At 40.3% G+C, this 21930-nt stretch overlaps 2 protein-coding genes across 2 annotated transcripts in view; one reads left to right on the forward strand and one right to left on the reverse strand.

The window, feature by feature from the left end:
* Window positions 1–3227, reverse strand: part of DCAF13 (DDB1 and CUL4 associated factor 13) — a 32047-nt gene extending 28820 nt beyond the window's left edge. The window contains exons 1-3 of the mRNA XM_027692447.1: window positions 3092–3227; window positions 2147–2346; window positions 782–889 (exon numbers count right to left, since the gene is read on the reverse strand). Coding sequence (XP_027548248.1) covers window positions 782–889; window positions 2147–2346; window positions 3092–3161 — 378 coding nt within the window. The 5' untranslated portion in view covers window positions 3162–3227. The remainder of the gene's footprint in view (window positions 1–781; window positions 890–2146; window positions 2347–3091) is intronic.
* Window positions 3228–3288: 61 nt separating this feature from the next.
* SLC25A32 (solute carrier family 25 member 32) lies at window positions 3289–21580 on the forward strand. The gene is made up of 7 exons (XM_027692448.1): window positions 3289–3466; window positions 6301–6451; window positions 7482–7567; window positions 9615–9775; window positions 16430–16543; window positions 17765–17910; window positions 19528–21580. Exons 1-7 carry the CDS (start codon window positions 3295–3297, stop codon window positions 19661–19663), a joined length of 966 nt encoding a protein of 321 aa, XP_027548249.1. The 5' UTR covers window positions 3289–3294; the 3' UTR covers window positions 19664–21580.
* The last annotated feature ends 350 nt before the right edge of the window (window positions 21581–21930 follow it).

Below are 21930 nucleotides of genomic sequence, written 5' to 3' on the forward strand. Positions count from 1 at the left end.
AAAATGTTAGGTCTACAAGTTTAACTTTCTTTCCTGACTGCAGTACTACTGTTTCTTCTCTCTCTCCCTCAATTTCAGGCAGAGGGATTGTCAAAAGGGGATTCTAATCTGGTGCCACTTAGAATTTTTTACTATGACTTCGCCTATATCCTAACTTCCTGGCCTTGTGACCCGGCATATACTTCAGAAAAGATAAATATACTATAGTGAAAATGGCTCTTCTATACCCAGTTCAAAAGAAACAAAATCTCAGGGCATTCTAGACTTTAAAACCAGTTCTTCTTATTGTGTCATCTTAGAACTGTTTTAACATAAACAGGAGGACATACTATTTCCAGATCATTTACACGCAACTGAACCTGTTGTGATTGATTTAAGTTAATAAAGCTTAATTCACATGGAACGATCTTGACTCAATCAGATTATCTTTAATCATAATATATGTAAATGGTTACTTTTTTACACTTTTCTATGTCTTTCAATGAACATAATCTATTTACTACTTTAATGAGAAGTAGTTTATTCAAGTTTTAATTACACGACCATCTGTTAGCTATTTTCTGGTCTCTATCCTTTCAATTGTCTTGAATAACATCCGTATCACAGCATCAGAATCAATTTTATCATAAATAGAGTTTTCAGGTTTACTGACAAGTTTAATAAGCGTATTCATACAATATTTAAAGATTGTATGGCAGGGAGCAAGCTTCTCAGTGGAAAACAGATGGTGAACAGGCACTCTGTACGGCTGCACTGCACTAAGGAGACACACTGTACTTACCGTGAAGAATGATGTACCACAGAAACGGGCACACATGCCTCGAACAAAGCCTTCATGGGCTTGTATAGTACGAATGCACTGTCGTCTGGTCAAGTTCCAAATTTTAACCTGTTGAAAACAGAGGTAAATATTCTGTGAGCTTTCTACAGCCCACCACTGCAGTTCACAATTCAAATACAAGGTAATGAAATGGCACAGCTGGCTTGAACAATGGTCAAACTTCATAATGTAAAAAACCACTTATTATTCCCTTCTTGAGAAAAAAAAAAGTGAGGCTCTCTCCTTCTTTCCCCTTTCCCCCACCTAAGCTGTATACTTTCTGCATTTTGCATTCTCCTATTTTTGAACTAGAATTCTTGCTAAAGAAAGCAGCAATTATAAATTTAGGGAAAAAAAAGACTCTATAGACAAAAGCACAAGGAAATAACCTTTGGAACAAACAGAATGTTTTCAGTCCAGTTGCTGTACTACATTCTACACAGATGTCCACCTCAAAGAGGTTTCGGTTTCAAAGTATTTTGGCAAATTAATGAAAAAAAAAAACAAAGAAATTGAGGTCAGTTTTAATATTTGTATGTATTTATAGCGCCCAGTACTTTATTCACTCTATCAGTAGATAACAAATCTGGCTAAAGTTTCATATAAATTGGTTCCCCTTCTCTTTAAAAAGGTAAATCTCTCTTACACTAGTGCATCACATATGCACTTTCTATAAAAAGCAGGAAGAAACCAGCGACCCAGAAGATACCTTCAAATTATACAAGCACCACCAAATGAACAATGTAAGGGTGAGAGAAGACAGAGAAGACAAGTTAGTTTTTTCTACAACTCTAGATTTCACTAACTAAAGTGTCCTTGGGGTTTTTTTTTCTTGCTATGAAAAATAATCAAACAAATATAAGGTTAGCTTTCTTAGGCAATATGATAAAATATTATTCAAAAAAGTTTTTGGTTGTGTGCCCCTTCCCCCTAGCTCATCTGGCTTCATGCAATCCCTTAATCTGCAGCAGTTTAACTTCTTCAAGGGAAGGAGGAGGATCAAGTGGGCAGCAAAAAGCAATCACTATGGAATGTATAAATTAACATTCACTGTTCCATCCTGAGGAACTGAATGGCACGCTCTCTGCTCACAGATGCACAGTTGAAAGCTTCTGCCTTGGTGTGCTGGAAGATTACAACCTGCAGTTTGAGAAACACTGCTCCAGACTGGGAAATTTGAACCTCCTGAGTGAAGGTAAATTATGTTGAACAAAGACATAAAAGAAGAGTAAAGTGGAACAAAACCAACCAAACAAAACAGCAATGAGAAAGAAAATAGAAAATAAGGAAGAAAGGTACCTTGTTTGTTGTGGTTTGTAAGCTTACCTCTCCATCACAAGCTCCAGACAGCACTGTAGACAAACTTTTTGGATGTTTGGCCATGCAATTAACTCCATCTCTGTGGCCATCAAGTGAGCTGAGAAAGGGTTTTGCAAACACACGTTCTAGCTTTGTTGCATTCAGAGCTCTTGTGTATTCTCGTGGAACCTCAAATGGATGCAATGCAGGGTCATAGTTCCTTGGAACTGCAACAAGAGGAACACACACATTAAAAATTCATGTTGGAGCAGGTCCAGAGGAGGGACATAAAGATGATCAGAGGGATGAAGCACCTCTCCTATGAGAAAAGTCTGTGACAGCTGGGGCTGTTCAGTCTGGAGAAGGCTCTAGGGAGACCTTATGGTGGCCTTTCAGTACTCAAAGGGGGCCTACAAGTAAGCTGGGGAGGGACTCTTCAGCAGGGCCTGTTGCGACTCTGTGATTCTATGTGTAAAATCTAACGATTTTTGTCAGTTTTAATAAAGGATATGCAAAAAGCAGAACGCGATCGAAACAGCAGTAAGTGCAAAAAAGTGTTAAAAGTAATTTCGGTAATACTGAGCGTAATCTCGGAGTACCACAGTGGTGATAAACCCCTACTCCGCACTCTGGCTCTGACTCTGTTCCCAGACCGCTCTCCGACACCCCGAGATGCCACTCTCGGCCACCGCCCGGCCCCGGGCCAGGGCCAAGGAAGTTCTTCTCCGTGGATGGGCACCGCACGGAAATCACCGCCCGGGACCGGCACCGCGGAGAAAAACTCCTTACGACGGGAGGGACGGAGGGAGGGGGGGCAGCCCACGGCCCGCCAGGGGCTGCGCGGATCGCGGCCGGCGGGCGCACGAGCGCCTGCCATCCTTCCTGCCCTCCCTCCTCCCTCCCTCCTCCGCCGCCTCAGCCCTTCCGGCCGGGCCGACATGACCCGAGCCCCGCTCCGGGCGTCCCGCTCACCGCGCTGCAGGTCCAACTTGGTCTCGCGCACGTAGTCGTCGGGGTTCCGGCTCAGCACCTTCACGCGCATCGCGGCCACCGCTCCCAGATCCCGAGCCCCCTTCGCCGGGAAGCTCCCGCGCACGTGACCGGACACGGCGCGAGGGCCGCTCTCGCGCGAGGCCGCGAGCCCCGCCCCGCCCCCTGCCCGCGTGCCGCCGGCGATGGGCGCCCAGGGTCCAGCGTGCGCCGCGCGCGAGCCGCCCGCGCTGGAGCCGCGCGCGCCGTCCCTGCTGCGGCACGTGCGGCTGGAGAACCTGGCGGCGGGAATGAGTGGCGGCGTCCTGTCCACCCTGGCGCTGCACCCGCTCGACCTCGTCAAGATCCGCTTCGCAGGTGAGGCCGGACCGGCCACCCCCCCCCCGTCCCGTGCTACAGGCGCACGGACGTGCCCCGGCTCGCCGTGCCCGGCCCGGGACGCGCCGCGCTGTGCTGCCAAAGCCCCTGTGCAGGGCAGCCCCACGGCTTGGGATAAACCGGCCGTGAGCCGAAAGGAGCGGTCTCCGGTTCTTTTCCCCGCTATCCCAAAGCTCACTCGTCCTGTCATTTCTAGGGACTGTAAAATGTGCCGTGTGCCTCGAGCACGGGCAGATCACAGAGCTGGGCAGCCTCTTCCCTCCCTTTCGTGACCACCGGTGCCAGAGGACACGGGAGCGCTGTCTGCTTTTAACAGGCAGATTTGTCCTAAGCCCAGGTTCGAAGTTCACCTCTATGTCAAGGATTTTCAACACTCAAAGTGTAGCCGTAGTTTTGTAATAACCTGAGTTGTTAACAATAGTGGTATTGTTTTGCAGAAAACTCTTAACTAGTTTGTTTTTTTTTCACAGGGGAACGTGGCAGCTTCTCTTAATTTTTCTGTTAATGTGACAAACACGTCCCCCATTTATCATATTGTTTTTTAGAGAGGTTGAAACATTTTACTGTATCTCTGGATTGTTATCTTACAGACATGGGTGTTTTAGAATATCAGAAACAAACAGGGAACTGTCACAGAGAGGTTTTACAAAATTTACAGCATTACATTTCCAAACAGACTTTTTACAAAGTTGGAGTTAAACAGTTCCTTGCATATCCTAGGTGGGCACATCCTGGGCTGTGTTATGAAAAGCATAACTAGCAGAGGTGCTTTTTTCTCTCTATTTTCCACTTGTAAGACTGCATTTGAAGTACTGTGTCCAGTTTGGGGCTCACCAGTACAAGGAAGGAAGACAGTGACATACTGGTGTGATTCCATTGGAGGCCACCAGACTGGTAAAGGGGCTGGAGCACACGACGTAGGAGAACAGGATATGTTTGGCCTCAAAAAGGAAAGGCTGAGGAGAGATATAATTGCAGTCTATGACAATCTGATTGGAGGACTCAGAGAAGGTAAAACCAGATTCCTCTTGGAGCTGAATAGTTAATAGGGCAAGAAGGAACGGACACAAGCATGAATGTGGAAAATTACACTTATTTATTTTACTGTGAGAGTGGTCAGATACTGGAAAAGGTTACCCAGAGAAGCTGTAATCTCTTCAGCCTTGGAAATGTTCAGGAGTCAACTGGTCATGTCCCTAAGTAACCAGGTCTAATTAGATCTGTTTTGAGCATGGGTTTGGATTAGGTGGCTTTTGGAGGTCACTTACTTTCACATGCCTTTTTGGGTTGAAAATAACAATTCCTATGTTTTATCTTCAACCAGGGAGTAAGAGCTGATATTAGAAATGAATGTTGTGAAGATTCTTGGCAGCATCATTGACTGACAGACTTGCGTTCATGTCTCTGATTTCCCACATTGTTTAATTTGTTTATAAACCTGGTAAAAAAAATTCAGAAATGTCTTTGAGAAAGGTCTAGCAGCGCTTATTCAGGGGGGAGAAAAGAGATTTTTAATTTTTTTCTAGTTTTGCGTGATTGTCAAGGTGTTGAGGACTTGTCACAATATGCTCAAAAGGCATTTTGTGAAGTCTGTCACTACATACAGACTGCAAACAAAATTCAAGGAAAATGAATAATAAATGTGTCATTGAACAGAAGACTGTTTACCTGATTTAATCTTGATGGGGCCTCAAAAACTACATTGATTGTAACACTTTGAGATTAATTTTCAGTACAATTGCAGTCCAGCCTTATGTCTATATTAAGAATGAAAACTGCTGCTATGTTGGCATCGTAGAGTAATTTAGGTCAGAAGAGATCTATGGAGTTCACCCCCTACTCAGATAAGCTCTGCTTAGATCAGCTTGCAGTCTTGTCTGATGGATTTTTGAGTGGCTCCAAAGATGTTCTTCAGGCAACTTGTTCAAGTATTTGGCCACTCTGCTGGATAAGAAATTTTGGTGAGAATTTCTTATATTACAGCTTGTGTCTGTTACCTCTTGTCACCTCACCACGCACCGTACCACATATATCACCAGTAACGAGCTTACCCCCCTGCTGTTATGGTAGGAACAATAGTAGTTACCACTGTAAGTTGTGTGGACATCTGTGTTCTACATGAAATCTGTCAAACAAAAACTTGTGTGTTTTTTCTATTTTTGACAGTGATATTTTCTGAATATTTGGACAACCCGTTGTTAGGTTATTAGGTGGGAGAAGTGTATGCATCTAGTGTTTCCCTGCAAATGCATTCAGTGAGAATAGAAGAGCACAGGAATTCTTGATGGAAGTAAACTCTAAGTATTCTGATAAAAACTGACTTGGGAATCATCAGGAAGACATGACTTACTGCCTTTTAGAGCATTTTAAAGAGGAAAATTGAATTTAAGCATTGTTATTTGGGACTCCTTTTAGAAATTTGTTGTCAAGGACCCCACCCGTATCATCTGAAATAGAATTGGAGGGGTGCTAAAAAGAAGACACAAAAAACTTAAGGTCGAAGCTGCTGCTCACCAAAAATGCACAGCAATGCAGATTGATGGGAAATTTCTTCTTACAGAGATAGAGTTCTTTATTTTTTTTTATTTTCTTTTTCCCTCCTTTTTTTTAAAGTTCTTTAACTCTAGACTTAAGAAGCTGTAAACCCCAAATCTTGCTTGCTTGTGAAATAAAACTTTTAAAATGCAGTTGATCAGTTAGGTCATATTCATTTGCAGCTTGCTTTGGAGGCTATGGACTTCTCTGGTGGCTTTGACACAGCTGAACTTTATGTTTCCTGAAATATTTTCCAGTTTAATTTCTTTCTTTCATAGTGAGTGATGGATTGGAGCTGAGGCCAAAATACAATGGGATTCTCCACTGTATGACCACTGTCTGGAAGCATGAAGGACTACGAGGCTTATATCAGGGAGTAACTCCAAACATGGTGGGAGCAGGGGCTTCCTGGGGACTTTACTTTTTCTTGTAAGTAGAACTGTAAAATGTGTCATATCCTGCACAATGTAATATTCAGATATACACTGCTTCTTCTTTGGGGGGGGTGTAAAAATGTGCTAAGTGACTTACAAACTTGTGATTCTCTTAGTTAGTCCAGGTCTGTTACCCTTTATTATGGTTTGCTGTTTTCAAATTTAAGAGACTTTGTTCCTTTGTCAGGTACAGTGCATCACCTTGATGCTGTGAAAATACTTGAGGAATGGTGATATTATTCATGAAGAATTCTCTAGAAGTGCCACTGCACTGTGTTTAAAACCTCATGAAAAACAAAAACTTAAACTGATGTGTTAAGAATTAGAGAACATGATGAGATTTTCTACTAAAACTAAATGTTTAACTGTTTTTTAATCATTTTAGTGACAGTTCTTTCATTGTTTTTGTCAGTTGATGGGATTTGCTTATAAAGCTCATTTTTTAATATTCTACTTCATTAACTCTGTAACTGTGACCTGATTTACTGCTGAACCTTATTAATTGAAGCATACTAGGGAATAGTTAGCTGGTATGACTATGCAAACATCACTTGTCAGTTGTCTAGACTCTGTTATTGTTGTACTTTAGTCCTTAAGCTTTGCTTCAGCTCCTGTTAACAATTTCTTAATCCACAAGGCTACAAACTAGAACAAGAGAAGAAAGCTCAGTGTATTTAAGAGCTAGAAGATAGCTACTTGTCAGTGTTGCTCTCAATAAAAAGGAGGCTATTTAATTGGTTCTTTTAGAAGTTAATTCCTGAGATCTGATAGCTGTTTCAAGGTGCAGTCCCATTGATACTGACAGTTTAATAATACGATTTAAATATGTATTACCATAGTTCACTTTAAAGAGCTAAGTGCTCAGAGATCAACTAATCAACTAAACAAAAATAGTTTAGGTATCTTTTTTTCAAAGGCTGTGTGCCACCATGATCTTGAGAGAAGCATTTTGTTCTTTTGGGGTTGTTTTTTTTATGATGTAGATGTGTTTTCTCCTTTACCAAATTATATTTTACATTTTCCAGTTACAATGCCATCAAAGCTTACAAGAAGGAAGGAAAGATGGAAAGTCTCAGTGCAACCGAACACCTAGTGTCAGCTGCAGAGGCTGGTGAGTTTAAATTCAGAGAAGGTTAATGTTCACTTCTAGCCTTTCCATATGTTGCTATCTGCCTTTCTGTGTCCGTGCAGCTTACAGGTGGCAAGTGTAAGTGTTCAAGCCCAAATGCAATCATTTATTGTCTGTAAATAAAATAATGAGGTCTAACATTAAAAGATGGATCACTGTGGTCTCTTCAGTTTTGCACAGAATTAGGAGTTGTCAAAACATCTTTTGTCCTTGTTTTCATTGTGCATAAGCATTTTCCATATTTAGTGTCATACTGGGTTCCAAAATATAACTATATAGATCTGCTGCTATCAACTTGTTAACTTGTTAAATGTTTAACACTTGGACCTGAAAAAGACAACACCTTTTGAATCACAGACTCATAGAATGGTTTGAGTTGGAAGGTACCTTAAAAATAATCTAGTTCCAACCACCTGCCATTGACAGGGACGCCTTTCACTAGACCAGGTTGCTCAAAGCCCCATCCAGCCTGGCTTTGAACACTATCATGGATAGGGCATCCCAGCTTCTCTAAGCAACCTGTTCCAGTGCCTCACCACACTCACAGTGACTAATTTCTACCTAATATCTAATCTAAACTCTCAGTTTGAAGCCATCCACCCCTGCCTTAACATTACCTGCCTTTAACATTACCAGTCCCTCTCCAGTTTTCCTGTAGGCTCCCTTCATGTACTGGAAGGCCACAATTAGGTCACACTGAAGCCTTCTTTTCACCAGTCTGAACAATCCCAATTCTCTCAGCCTTTCCTCATAGGAGAGGTACTCCATCCCTCTAATCATCTTGGTGGCCCTCCTCCGGACTTGCTCCAACAGGTCAAAGTCCTTTCTGTGCTGAGGACCCCAGCACTCCAGGTGGGGTCTCACCAGAGCAGAGTAGAGGGGCAGAATCCCCTCCCTCAACCTGCTGCCCACGCTGCTTTTGGTGCAGCCCAAGATATGTTTGGCTTTCTGAGCTGCAAGGGCACATTGTTGGCTCATGTCCAGCCCCTCATCCACCAGCACCCCCAAGTCCTTCTCGTCAGGGCTGCTCTTGATCTGTTCATCCCCAGCCTGTATTGATAGTGGGGGTTGCCCTGACCCAGGTGCAGCACCTTGCACTTGGTCTTGTTAAACCTCATGAGATTCCCATGGGCCCACTTCTCAAGTTTCTCCAGGTCCCTCTGAATGGCATCCCATCCTTCAGATGTGTCATCTGCACCACTCAGCTTGGTCTCATTGGCATATTTGCTGAGGGTGCACTTTATGCCTTTGTCTATGTCATTAATTAAAATATTAAATAACACTGGTCCCAATTAAGTTAGTAGAATAAGTGAATTGGTCATTGGTCTTTTAAAATCTTTTTCTGTGGTCCAAGTCTTCTTGGAAACTGAAGATCTGAAATAAAATTACTTCTATCAGCAAGACTTTTAATGTTTTTTCTAACATATGTTCTTGCACATGCTTCTGTGTTGTATTTAATCTAGTCAATTGACAAGGCTTTATTAGGGTGTTGAAGCACTCATTAAATGTTGAAATGTAAGGCACATTGTATAATGTGAAAATTAGTAATGGGTTCTTTTACAACTTTATTTTCAATAACCAATAAAGCTATAACAGGTCACTTGTATTAACCTGTCAAGATGATTAAGCAAATTTCTCATGACTGAGGTGTCCATTAAATTTTGAGCAATGTATACCTGAAGAGTAACTTTGATAATCAGGATTACATTAAGGAATTACTTACATTTCCTATCTACTATGATTATGCTACTAACTGTGGAAAGGTGAGGCAAAAAAGCAGGTATACTAGGAATGTGCACCATGTGCTCTGCAGAAGTACCCCCAGCAGGAGTAGGTTGGACTTTATTATGAGCTTTGAAGACAGAGAGGGGGAAAAATGGAGGGTATAAACTTTGTTTTAAGTAATATGAGTGCTCTTGTAGGATAAGTAGTTTTGTCATCGTAGAAGCCTGTGTTACATTGGACTGAACAAACTGAGACAAGCTTTGGAGTTGGCATAACAATCATTCTGACTTACATCTGTTCTCAGGAGCCATGACTCTCTGTATTACAAACCCAATATGGGTAACGAAGACACGACTGGTGCTACAATACAACGCTGGCATTGATCCATCAAAGCGGCAATACAGAGGAATGGTTGATGCTCTTATAAAGATATACAAGACGGAGGGCATTCGTGGCTTGTATAAGGTAACAAAATTTAAGAAGAATTCCAAAATTGGCTGGCACCACTCAGTAGCATGGTGAGACAAAAAAAAAATAAAGGAGGGGGAAATAATTTTTTGTCATAGCTCAGTTACTTTTATTCTGTGAGTTATCCCCGCTGGAGAGTTGCAGCAAAAAAGCTTAATCAGAAGAAAAGCTATTACACTGTTGAGATAGAGGACAGAGGAAATCCTGAATAATACAGTGTAAGCTTTATGACTAAGCCATCTTCTATTGGGTGATAGAGAGTAAACGGCTTTGAATTTTTTTTGAGTTTTCCTATAATTAGAATGTGGATAAGCAGGGCAGCAATAGTGTAATCTATCTTGCTGCTAGTACTTTCTTCCACTTCATCCCTTATCTCTGTCTTTCTGACATCTTGTGGAAGATAACATATGACTAAAGTACTTGATAATTTTTTCTTCCATAATGGATGGTTTCACAACTGCTTATTTGCCCTCTAGTTATTGACATCTGTAATCTGTCGTCTGTAGATGCATAAAATTTGCAGCCTTCTAAATATGGTCTGCATGTGTGTGGGGTTTTTGTTCCCTTTAATGTAGGGAAACAGATGGCAACTGGATTTGGACTTTTTGCCTCCTCCTTCCTTCAGGTCATGACATCAAGATTCATTCATCAGTGCCTGGAAGTTGTGAAGAAACCTATTTTAGTTCAGTCTGGCTCTTCTCCTGCAAGTAATGCTATAGAATCATAGAATCATAGAATGACTTGGGTTGGAAGGGACCTTAAAGATGGTCTAGTTTCAACCCCCCTGTGATGGGCAGGGACACCTTTCACTAGATCAGGTTTCTCAGAGCCCCATCCAGCCTGGCCTTTAACACTCCCAGGGATGCGGAACAAGACCACTATCTCTTGGGAATTGTCCTGATTAAACAACATTAGGTTCTTTTATTTTCAGTGAAAAAAATATAATCTTTCCTATGCTGAAAGACTAGTATGCTTCATGGCAACAAATGCCAAATTCTGACACCAGGAACAAGGCACCCTACTTATTCCTAAATTGAAATTGTCAGGATTTTTGATTTGCCTGCCTGGATGCCTGCTCTGTTCCATGTAGATAAGTTCTAATTTCTTGAATCTGTTAGGGTTTAAGATGTCCTTCCACCCTTCTTTTCAGATTATTCGTGTTTGTAACATGCGTTGCCTTTGGCATTAGACACTTCTTTGTAGTGTTAATCTGCAAATGAGGAACTAAACCAGCTACTTCCTTTGAAAGAGCAAATTACTTGCTTAAATCTGCGAAGAAGGTGACCTAGATAGGTCCTGAGTGACCTACATAAGTATGCACACTGAACAACTTTCATTTGATGTCAGGACTCTCTGAACCTTGTCTATACTGGAGGAAAAGGCACTTCTTCAGGTGGCTCTTTGGCGTGTGCATACTTTAGCCTGCCTCCATTTTCAGTGTTTGGGGACATTTTTATTTTTCTCTTTCTTGCTCTATTTGAAATTGGACAGCTGAAGTTTTTGTAGTACACACACGTCTTCTTTTTTCTCATAATCCTAATTTCAGCAAATTATAGCAAATTAAGGGGATCTTAGATAGTACCAACAAAAGTTGGAAATAAAATCTGGAAGGAGTTTCTTTCTGATGGAGATTAGTCTTCTAAAAAATAGTATTTCTGTCCGAGCAATTCCATATCTTGCTCTCTATTGTACAGGTGCTGTTACGGGTCTGAGCAAATTCTCTCTTTTGTTTGAGGCACAAGGCTAGTAATGTCAGGATACATCAATCTTTTTAGCAGGGATCAAAGCCGTCTTTAATAGCTCTTCTGGGTATTGGTCATTCATTGAACTATAGTCTTCTGAATCTGCATTCCTCAGTAAGTTGTTTTTCTTGCGCTTGGCCTGGTTTTGAAAAGGCAGAAGTCTTTCCTTTACTGGTTATCCCAGTAGTCATCCAGTCTGTGATCTTCCACACCCTTCATCTGTTAGGCTTTGTCCTATGATCTCCATCCCCCAGGTGACTGGGAACAGAGCTGCTGTGCTGCACACCAGGCTGAATTAAAAATCAGTTTGGGGTTATGTAATTTGAACACACCTGTGGATTTGTTGGACATCTGAGCTCTAAAAATTACTTTGGCATGAAGTTGAATGTCATGCAACCATCTTCATGTTATGAGTGCTGTGTTGTTCTTTTCAAGCATAAGGCAGGAGAGACCAAACATTGTAAAATAATTGTAAGATGGAAGGAATTGGCACTTATAGGAAAACATAAAATATCTCTGAGCTCTTGGGAAACTGCTAGGTGTATAGTCTAGAGCTACTGACTGCTAAAGCATCAATCAAGAATGCAACTAACATTCTTCCTGGCCTCAGTGCTTCTATATGTGTATTTTAAGTTTCATTCTCTTTTGGCAATGATGTAGAAGCAGCAACCGGAAATAGAACAATGCTTAATAGACAACAAATATAAAGAAAGTGCAGAAAATTTAAGGATATTAAAGTAAAATCCAGAGTCATCAAGACTGAGAATGTTAATGCAGTATATATTAACAGAACAAAAAAATCTTATCGGTAATGTGTGCTTGTTACCAAGTGCAATATATTTGGACACTTCTGTGTTGTCATTTCACCTTTGGTAAGCAAGATTCTATGCTCTGAGATTAAGTACTTTTTCCAGTCCTTTAACGTCTAAGGCACCTAATTCTCTTTATTTTGCTATGCTTTGCTTAAACTATTTTTCTTCTTCCTGCAAATATGAAGCTTGTAAGCTAAGTGACTTTTTACATCTTTGTAATTGTACTCAGCAAAATTCATTGAGATTTGGCCATCTTCAAATTTAGTCACAGGTTCTACAAAGAGACATAAGCATAAGTAACTTTCATATAAATGATGGTATCATTTTTCACCATGAAGGAATCAAGATCCATAGGCAGATAATGGAATACTTCAATGTCTTTCTGCACAAGTTGCTAGAGTGGGGCACTCTGATACTGCAGGTCTTTTGCACACTGAGAACCCAAATGCAGACAACACTAAGCGGATTACAAAAGGAATTTGCTGCATTCTGAATCTAAGAATATGCCAGGTTGGAAGGGACCCACAAGCATCATGAAGTCCAACTCCTGGCCCTGCACAGGACCATCCCCAAGAGTCACACCATGTGCCTGAGAGTATCGTCCAGACACTCCTTGAACTCTTCCAGGCTTGGTGCTGTGACAGCTTCCCTGAAGAGCCTGTTCCAGTGCCCAACCACCCTCTGGGGGAAGAACCTTTTTTTAATATCCAACCTAAACCTGCCCTGACACAACTTCAGGCCATTCCTCAGGTCCTGTCACTGGTCACCACAAAGCAGAGATCAGTGCCTGCCCCTCCTCTTCCCCTCCCAAGGAAGTTGTAATTGCCATGAGGTCTCCCCTCAGTCTCCTCTTCTCTAGGCTGAACAGACCAAGTGGCCTCAGCCCCTCCTCATATGGCTTTACAGCAGAGGTTGCTTTGGCTTGAGTGCTCTCAAACACGTCAGGCAGTGATGTGAGTACCACATCACCAAATGAACCTTATTCCCTACTTTACTAAGTAACATAGTCTTTCCACTTTATACATTTGCCTATGTTTCTTTTCATTGGGATGGATGACCTTTGAAATACTAACCAGTGGGACAATTTCCTCTTATCCTGGATCTTCAGCAGTTACAACTCTTAAGACAACTTTAAAATACTTTTTTTATTCCCACTGTCTGCTGTTCAGGATTTTATGCTTTACCATTTTAATTTCTAATTATATATTTAATTCTGTCTATTGTTCTAATTGCCCGAAAGAGAATTCAAACAGGATTTCCTTTGAGAAACCATTGATCTTGTCAAGCCTGCATGGCAAAAATCTTTCAAAGATATTTTGAATATTAAAGTAAAAAATACAAAGGAGTACATGAAGTGAGATTATTTTAAAATTGATCTTCACATAGATGAAAAGTAAATACCAAATTCTATCAAATTTTGTGGCAAGAAAGAATTTTGTATTAAATTACTCTGAGAATAAGAAAATAGAATAGAAATATGTTTAAAAAACTTCCTCAGCCAAGATATTTCAGTACCATGAAGAAACAGTTTTGCTTTCAAACATTTTTCCGTAAGAACACATTGTTATGTATGATCAATAGAAGCCCGGGTCAGCTCTTATTACTGAGACACATTGGCTGACAGTTATCTCACTCCCTTTTTGCATTTTTTAATATTGGCCCAACATTAAAAGTTCCTCAGTCGTTGGAAGCTTTCCTCGTCAGCACAAGACTTAGAGCGTGCCGGGACTCATTTATCATCAATAGATGCTTTAGGACTCTTGGGAGCAAGTTATCCAAATCTGCTGGCTTAAATTTTAGAGTTTAGCACTCTTAAACATTGTTTAACATTCTTCCTTTGTTGGTGGGGAAAGTATTATCTCATTCTCCTGTGATATAAATACATCATTCTAATTTTTTCCAAGTGGTAAGGAATTACTTCCACTGTCTTTTAACAGTTTTATTGTCTCATCACGGATAAATATTTATGAAGATTTTCCCTGCTGTCACTATCCATAAATTTCATACTGCTCCTTGTTCTCCTGACCCAGATAATTTTTTTCTTTGATACTTTTTATAATTTTGTTTTTTCTCTTCTCCTTCTGTTTTTATAATACTGGTTTATTTTCATTTCTGATCAGGTTTTGTGAAAACCACAGTTGTCCATTTCCCTCTGTTGCGGCCCTTTGGCTTCAAGCTTCACAAAATCCTATGGTTGTGCTCACAGTTGGCAAAATACAGATTTTAGGGTTTAATTCCACTTGTTACCATGTTTGGGGAAGTGGTTTTTCAGGGACTTTTACAAGCCCTTAATGCGTTTCATCAGTTCACGGTCAGTGATGATGAGTTCACGACCATTATTTTCTGCTCTGAGAAGAAATTTATCCTCATTTATCAAAGAAATTCTAAAAAATCGCTTCCTGAATGGCTGTAATATCAAAAACTTAAGAAATCTATAGCATGCAGAGAGCTGATCTCTGAAGTGATGGAAGCTCTGTGCAATTTTTATGCCTGCTGTAGTTTTAGTTGTTTTGGATTTTTTCTGCAATGTAGAAGTTTATCATTTTGTCTTATTAACACTATTTCAGTGGACTCCTACCAGGTTCCCTTCTCTTTTTCTTCTTCAGGCTTTTAATAGTATATTGTCTTTATTCAACATTCTGGACTTCCCATTTAGTCTAACACACAGTTTTGAGTCTGCACACATTTTTTTTAATTCCTTTTTCATGCCTGAATGAATCATAGGAAATCAGGTAAAACTGTTCAATATCAGTATATTTTTTTGGAAACTTCGGTTCTTTGAGTCCTTTTACCCACATTTTCATCACTAACTCCATTATAATTGTCCCTTTGTAACAGTTTTCAGGAAGTTTTTGGCTCCCTTGAGTCATTTCTCAAGGGCAAAGATGATTAATCCCCCATTTATTTGTATTTTTTCACTGTAAGTGACCAACATTTCAAAAAGAGAATTAGTGCTTTTCAGAGCCCGTGCAGCTGGCAGCTTGTTTTAATGGAGGTAGTCCTGTTCCTGAGGGAACTCCTGTCTTTTCTTTCTTGTGAAGACACTTCAGAAAATACCTGTTTTCCCCCTTCATTTCAACTTTTTTTGAAACAAAAGGTTGATGTATATTTCCATATTACACTCTTACTATCCAATACTGCCTCTTACAAATGGGGAACATTTCCCAGACTGCTTTGTCACATCTTTGGGCACTTCTGATGGGCTTCCTTGAAATGTGTTCATAGCAGGGTGAGGAATGCACTCAAACTGATCTGAATCTTAGATTTAATTCTTTAATGTAAATCGCCCATAAGTCCTTGTATAAGTTAGCTTTTCATCTGTGCCTTTCAGCTTTCCTGTGTGTGTGTTTATGTGTTTGTGTGTGTTAGAAAGACAGTGCTGGAGTGGCTCACTCTCTTTCTTCTCCCACAGGGACATGGGTGAGTGGTGGACATGGCAGTGTTAGGATTGTGCTTGGACTTGATAAAGGTTTTTCCCAAACTAAACGATTCTATGATTCTATATAGACCCACACATTTTTGATATAGAAATGTCTATATATCATATTTATATAGAGACACATACATGCAAACACATTTGTATCTATTCGTATCTATTTCCAGGGCTTGATCACAGTAATTCTTTTTGTACCTCTACTCCTGGTGGCCCTTCTCACTGAAATGCCAGCATCTCTCATTGCTTTACCAGTCTCAGCTGGAAATTAAACCCCTTAGTGCCAGTTTCTGGAAAAGGGGCAGGCACTGAGCAGCACATTTGCAAGACTGCAGCTTGATTTGTGTTCTGGCAATCCTTATCCATGTTACCTGCTTGTGCTCTGTGAGGTGGAGGCCCTGGACCACTTGTTCTATCTTGGTGACTCAGTGGGTGTCTTTAGCCTGTATGTCATTTGGAGAAAAGTAACATTTTTATGTGTTTGTGTGATACCTGCTGTTAGGAATATCAACCCAGAGTCGGCTCTGATCGTACTGCACAGTGACAGTTATGCAGGCACGGTGTGTAAATTAAGGGAGGACATGTGATGCGTGTTAAGCTGTGCTCTGACAAGTTGTGCTGTTTTTGTGCCTTACCCTTTAACCTTGTTTTATTCCTTTTTTAGGGATTTGTGCCTGGTCTATTTGGAACTTCACATGGAGCACTTCAGTTCATGGCGTATGAGGATTTGAAGGAGAGATACAACAAGTATAGAAACAGAGTATCAGATACAAAATTGGTATGATGCTTGAGAATAAAAATGTGTTGTGACGTGTGAATAAATAGAAATTTATTCAATTTGTCTAGGTTATACAGCAGCCAAATGTGCAAAGTATTGATACATAGTTATGGCCAGTCTTCGCGAACGAAGATTTTGGGAAAGGTCTTTTACCTTTCCAGCCTGCGCAATGGATTTTTTAGGTGAGACACAGCATGCGCTGAACTGAGCCCACCCTTTAATCCTAAGGTTCATCTGCCGGGGCCAAGCAAGCTTGGACAATGGCAGTGAGGTCCTCAGGACGTAGGTTTGTTTAGAGTGACCTTCTCATAGATGGATGGCCTCACAGGGCTAACGAGCTCCATCTGCCCGGGGGACTGGGAATTGAACCTGGGTCGCAGCGGTGAGAGTTCCGCATGCTAACCACTAGGCCACCAGGGGTCCCTGTAAATCTAGTTAGGTGTCAGTGAAATCTCTCTTCCCCCACTCTCAACTCAGTTTGCTTTGTATCAGATAAAACAATTCTTTCATATATTGATTTATTTCCAGTTTCTATAATCAGAAGAGAGATTCTGCAAGAACCTCATTCAGAGAATACGCATAATGTTTTAAGACAGAAGAATCTTTCTTATTTACATGTTACCCCTAAAAGAGAGTCCTAAGAACCCAGAGTCCAACCCCTATCAAACAGTTAAATTTTATGATCCCATAAAATAATCCCATAAAATAATTCACAAACAGGTCTACACAAGATCTGTAAAGAGCAGCCTTGTGCATGTCCCAAATATTGATACATAACTGGAATGTAGAATACATAGAAGGAAATAATACTTTTTACTTTTCAGGAACAAGCAACTGGTTAGCACTACTTTTGGAAATCAACTTCTTATTTTGGCAAATGTTTTGAGAATTTTAGAGGGAGGAATGTTTTTTGTCTTATTTTGTGGAACCACAAATGGTGGTATTAAACCCTGGAAACTGGTCAGGTGCAAGTTGGGCAAAGGTAGTTACTTTTGGAAGAAGTGTTTCTATTGATAGGAATGAGAGGGCACAACACATTTTACAATTAATTACTTGTAGCACTGCATATAGTAAACATTGCCATTTTTTTAATATGTGTATTATAAGGGGAAAAATCTAGAGTATTGTTTAGTTCAGCTTTTAAAAATAAAATAACATTTGGGGAAATGGGGTAGTTTAAACCATACTTAAGGCAAACCCAGTAATTTTTGTTGCTTCTAGAACACTGTGGAATACATAATGATGGCAGCTGTATCCAAAATATTTGCTGTGTCAGCAACCTACCCCTATCAAGTTGTGCGAGCTCGTCTTCAAGATCAGCATAACACATATTCTGGTGTGTTTGATGTGATCCGCAGGACATGGAGGTAGGCATGCAGAATTAAAAGCTTATATCATGGAAAGTGAGTCTTACAGAAACAGAACTTTCTTTACTGGCTTCTGTGGTGACTTGTGAAACTGGGGCAGTTCAGAGCACACAAAATGTTATCTGTACAAAGTTATCTTGTGCAATATGTCACTAATAGCTCTAAGCTGAGGACAAAGGAGGAGATAGGAGGGGGTCAGTGCCAGCCTGCACGTTTCTGTTTACCCTGTCTCCCTTCTCTCTTCCCCAGCAAATTTCACTTACAGGTTAAAAAATAACATTGACTTGGCTGATTTGGGGCTCTTAAACAATGAAGTCACACTTGAACTGCTTTAGCTTATCACATAGGACAGGAGCATTGTGCGGATGGGAGTTGTGGCTAATCCAAATTCCTGGCAAGGTGAAGTGAGCTAGCCAGAGCTGTTTATACTGATGTCCCTAGGTTACCCTGGGGGCTGACTGCATTTGTAGTTTGTCCCAGCTTCCTGTAGGACCTTTAGAGAACTGTGACCTCACACCTATTCATATCTTCTCACAAACTTTCCGTCAGCTCCACAGTGCCTGTGAGAGTTTTCAGACAGACTTCTATAGTTACTAAGGTTGGCCACCTCTGCAGTGTGCAACCAATATCCATCTTGCTTTGGACAATGCTTCTGGGTTGCAGCATATTGCAGGACAGATGTGAATGAAGTCCTGGGGTATGAAGAGGTGCCAGCTGAACGAGTGACTGAGGCTGTGTTGTTCAGGAGCATCCCTGACTCAGAGGCAATACGACCATTTCGACTGAAGGCAGCTCACAGCAAAAATAGCTCTGATGTCTCAGCACTGTGCCCTGCAGTGGTGCAGTCTGTAGGAAGGCTTATTAGTTCTGATGAAGTGTAATACAGCCATTCTGGGGCCACTACTGTACTCATGATGAAACAAATGCAACCTACAGCCCTAGGAAGGGTAGTGTAAACCACACCCAAGCACTTTCCAGGATCTGTCTTAAATGTGCTCATCATTCCATGTGTCCTAGGCCTCTGTGAAGCCTGAAAATATTATTAAATGTCTTTGAAACTTCCTAACAGCCCTAACATGAACGCTGATTCAAACTGGGACAAGTTAGATTCTCGTTTATTTGCCAGTAGAATCAAAATTCTGGAGGAGGTGCTTAAATTTTCAAAAAATAAATGCTGTCTTTCCTTAGTTGTGTTGACTCTGAACTCACTTGTTCTATATGACCCAAAATCACCAAGCCTTTCAGCCCTACTGGTTTCAGTGAGATTAAATAAGTAAGTGGATTTTGGAACAGGCTGCAGAAATTTTGACTTATTTTAACCAGTTCTTGTGGCATGAAGAAAGATAGTAAATTGCCTTCTACTTAGATAATACAAAAGAACCCCCACAAAACACCACCCAAGTCCTAGGCTAGATAGCTGATCTCCAGAATATGTTCAGAAAAAAAAAAGATGGGTTAATATTTGATAAACTTTTAACACTGTCTGAAATTGTTATTTCTAACCTGAAGTACCTCTCTCAATGGGAGTTCAAGAAGAAAAATGCCAGGCTTTGTTTTATGTCTGGTTTCTCTTAAAAGACATTAATTAAAACCAAATGTTTTTCTTTTTCTTTAAAGGAAAGAAGGAATTCATGGATTTTACAAAGGAATTATCCCCAATGTGATCAGAGTGACTCCTGCCTGCTGTATTACCTTTGTAGTTTATGAAAATGTGTCTGGCTTTTTACTTGGTTTTAGGAAAGAAAATAATTAAAAGTACAAACTTGTGTTCATAAGGAATCTATCCTTTATTTTTTATATTTATGATCTGGGAAAAACTTAGTTCAGCAATCTTTTTTGACACTGAATTGATCTAGTATTTTGAGGAAAGAACATAGAGACAGTAAAACCCTGCCAACATCTCTCCTGTTGAACGTTCCTGTGTTGCTGCTTCCCTCTCTGTATCAGCTGTGTCTGCTTGAAACAGATGTCTGCAACTGTGAAAAAATAGCACTGTGACTGGGTGAAGGCAGCTGTGCAGCAACTCAGTTCATCCTGGCCTGCCTGGAATAACCGACTAAGCTGTTTCAACGAGTCTCGAGATAACAGTTGGTCAGATTCTACTCCTGCATAAGTGGAAAACTTCATGTAAAAGCAACTCTGGTGCCTGTCAAAACTTTTTAAAATCTGAGTCTCATGAAGGAACGAGCAATGTCTTCTGAATCCACCTCTGTGTTATTTGTCAGATTTTAGGATATGGAATGCTCCAGATTCTGTTGCTCATCCAACACAAAAATTCTGCCTCAGCGGGGTGCAGTTTGGAAACCAATATTGTTTTTTAAAACAGCTGTCCATTCTTGGGTTTGAATAATTGCCAATCTGATGCAACCCAGTTCTTGTCTCATACCAGGACAGACTCGCGTTGTGGGTTTTGACTTGGTTTTAGCACCAGACCAAAATGTATGTTGTGTGTATTGCTCACCCCTTACTTAATTCATTTTCTCTCTCTTCCCTTCTCTCTGTATCTCTCTCTGTCTCTCTATGTCAGTCTGTCTCCATTACTGATATATCTGACCAAATATTACTAAGCAAATGTATATTTGAAAGTGGGCATACATTTTAAAAGTGAGGATTTTTTTTAGTAATCCATAGTGATGCAGTGTTCAAACCACTGTAAATAACAAATATGACCATGCTTATTTTCAGTAATATTATCTGGAAAAAAAGTCTGTAACTAGTCTAAAAAAATCTGGTGCACAGGACTTTCTTTTAAAAAAACAGAATAATCTTTTAATGCCTTCTGATTTGGCTTAAGGAAAGGACTGTTAAGAATATATTGATTGCTAATTTAGTCATAAATTAAATTACAGTACACCTCATTAAATTTGTATAATAATGATGGCTGGTTGCTTGCCAGTAATTGCTGTCAAGGATATGTACTTTTTGGAAGTCTAGGTTTGCTGGTTTGGGGGTTTTGTAGTTCTTTAAGAAAATACGTTACTGACCATATTATCTGCCTTCTGCTGTTAGTAAGAAGATATCAAGAAGTATCTAGAAAGTATCACTTAACTATGAAATAAGTTAGCAAAGATTATTCAACAGGTAGGGGGAAATTAATCAGTTATATAAGGAGCGGAATAATCCTGCATAGTCACTTAAAGAAGTTTCCTGTTTACCAGACTAACTTAAAGCAGAAAGAAGGGTTTTTAATAAAAATTTAACAGATTAGGGAATTGGTTTCATTTTTAAGTTAAAATCTGAAAAACTACAGAAACTATTCAGTATTTTGAATCTAAATTCAGCAATCCACTTGCTTATTTCTGTTGATATTATTGCCACATACCACATTTTTTGTGTAACTAACTTGTTAATAATTTCCACTTTCTCTTGCACATTCCCATCCTCTCTACTGATACAGTTGATCATCTGAAATAATAATAATCTCATCTGGGGTCATTATGGCTGGATTTGGGTTTTATTACGGAAGGTTCCATGTGTATTTAGCTAAATATCAATTTACTGGAAGTTTACCATGCAAATTTATGTTATGCAGATCCATAAGAGCTACTAACTTCTGCCTTTGGAGGGTGTTTACTTGGGTTTTTGTGTTTTCTGGTACACAGAATGAATTTAATGGAATGCTGAATTAACTCTGCCAGCCAGGGTCCAAAAAATATTGTAAAGACATGAAGAAAAATCATGAAGAAAAATCATAAAGAAAAGAATAAAACCTATGCATGTACTACCCTGGATCAGTGTGCTCTAGGGCCAAAACAGCTTGCTCATGCCTGCAAACACAGGCTGCAAGCATGTGCACAATCAGTTACTGTATGTTAACTGACTTTCTGTAAATTCAGCCCATAGCTCAGCTCATAGTAACTTGTTTGTGTTCAGGTACCTTAAAACCCATCGTCCAATCCAATGAAAACAGTACAGCCCTTCAGAGACAGAATACCAGCTCTGTAACTTGCTGGCTTGCAGCAAATCCCACACATAAACTTGCAGTTGGGAAAGCCCATTGCTCCCCTTGCTGCAGGTGTG

This window comes from Neopelma chrysocephalum, unplaced genomic scaffold (genome assembly GCF_003984885.1).
Source record: "Neopelma chrysocephalum unplaced genomic scaffold, ASM398488v2 Primary Assembly neopelma1_86, whole genome shotgun sequence".
In the NCBI taxonomy this organism is placed as follows: domain Eukaryota; kingdom Metazoa; phylum Chordata; class Aves; order Passeriformes; family Pipridae; genus Neopelma; species Neopelma chrysocephalum.

What these genes read in the sequence shown, in the direction of transcription:
- SLC25A32 (XM_027692448.1), top strand. Translation starts at nt 3,295, where the DNA reads ATGGGCGCCCAGGGTCCAGCGTGCGCCGCGCGCGAGCCGCCCGCGCTG. An exon ending in CGTCAAGATCCGCTTCGCAG is followed by an intron (nt 3,467 to 6,300) that starts GTGAGGCCGGAC and finishes TTTCTTTCATAG; the next exon opens with TGAGTGATGGATTGGAGCTG. An exon ending in GAGTATCAGATACAAAATTG is followed by an intron (nt 16,544 to 17,764) that starts GTATGATGCTTG and finishes TGTTGCTTCTAG; the next exon opens with AACACTGTGGAATACATAAT.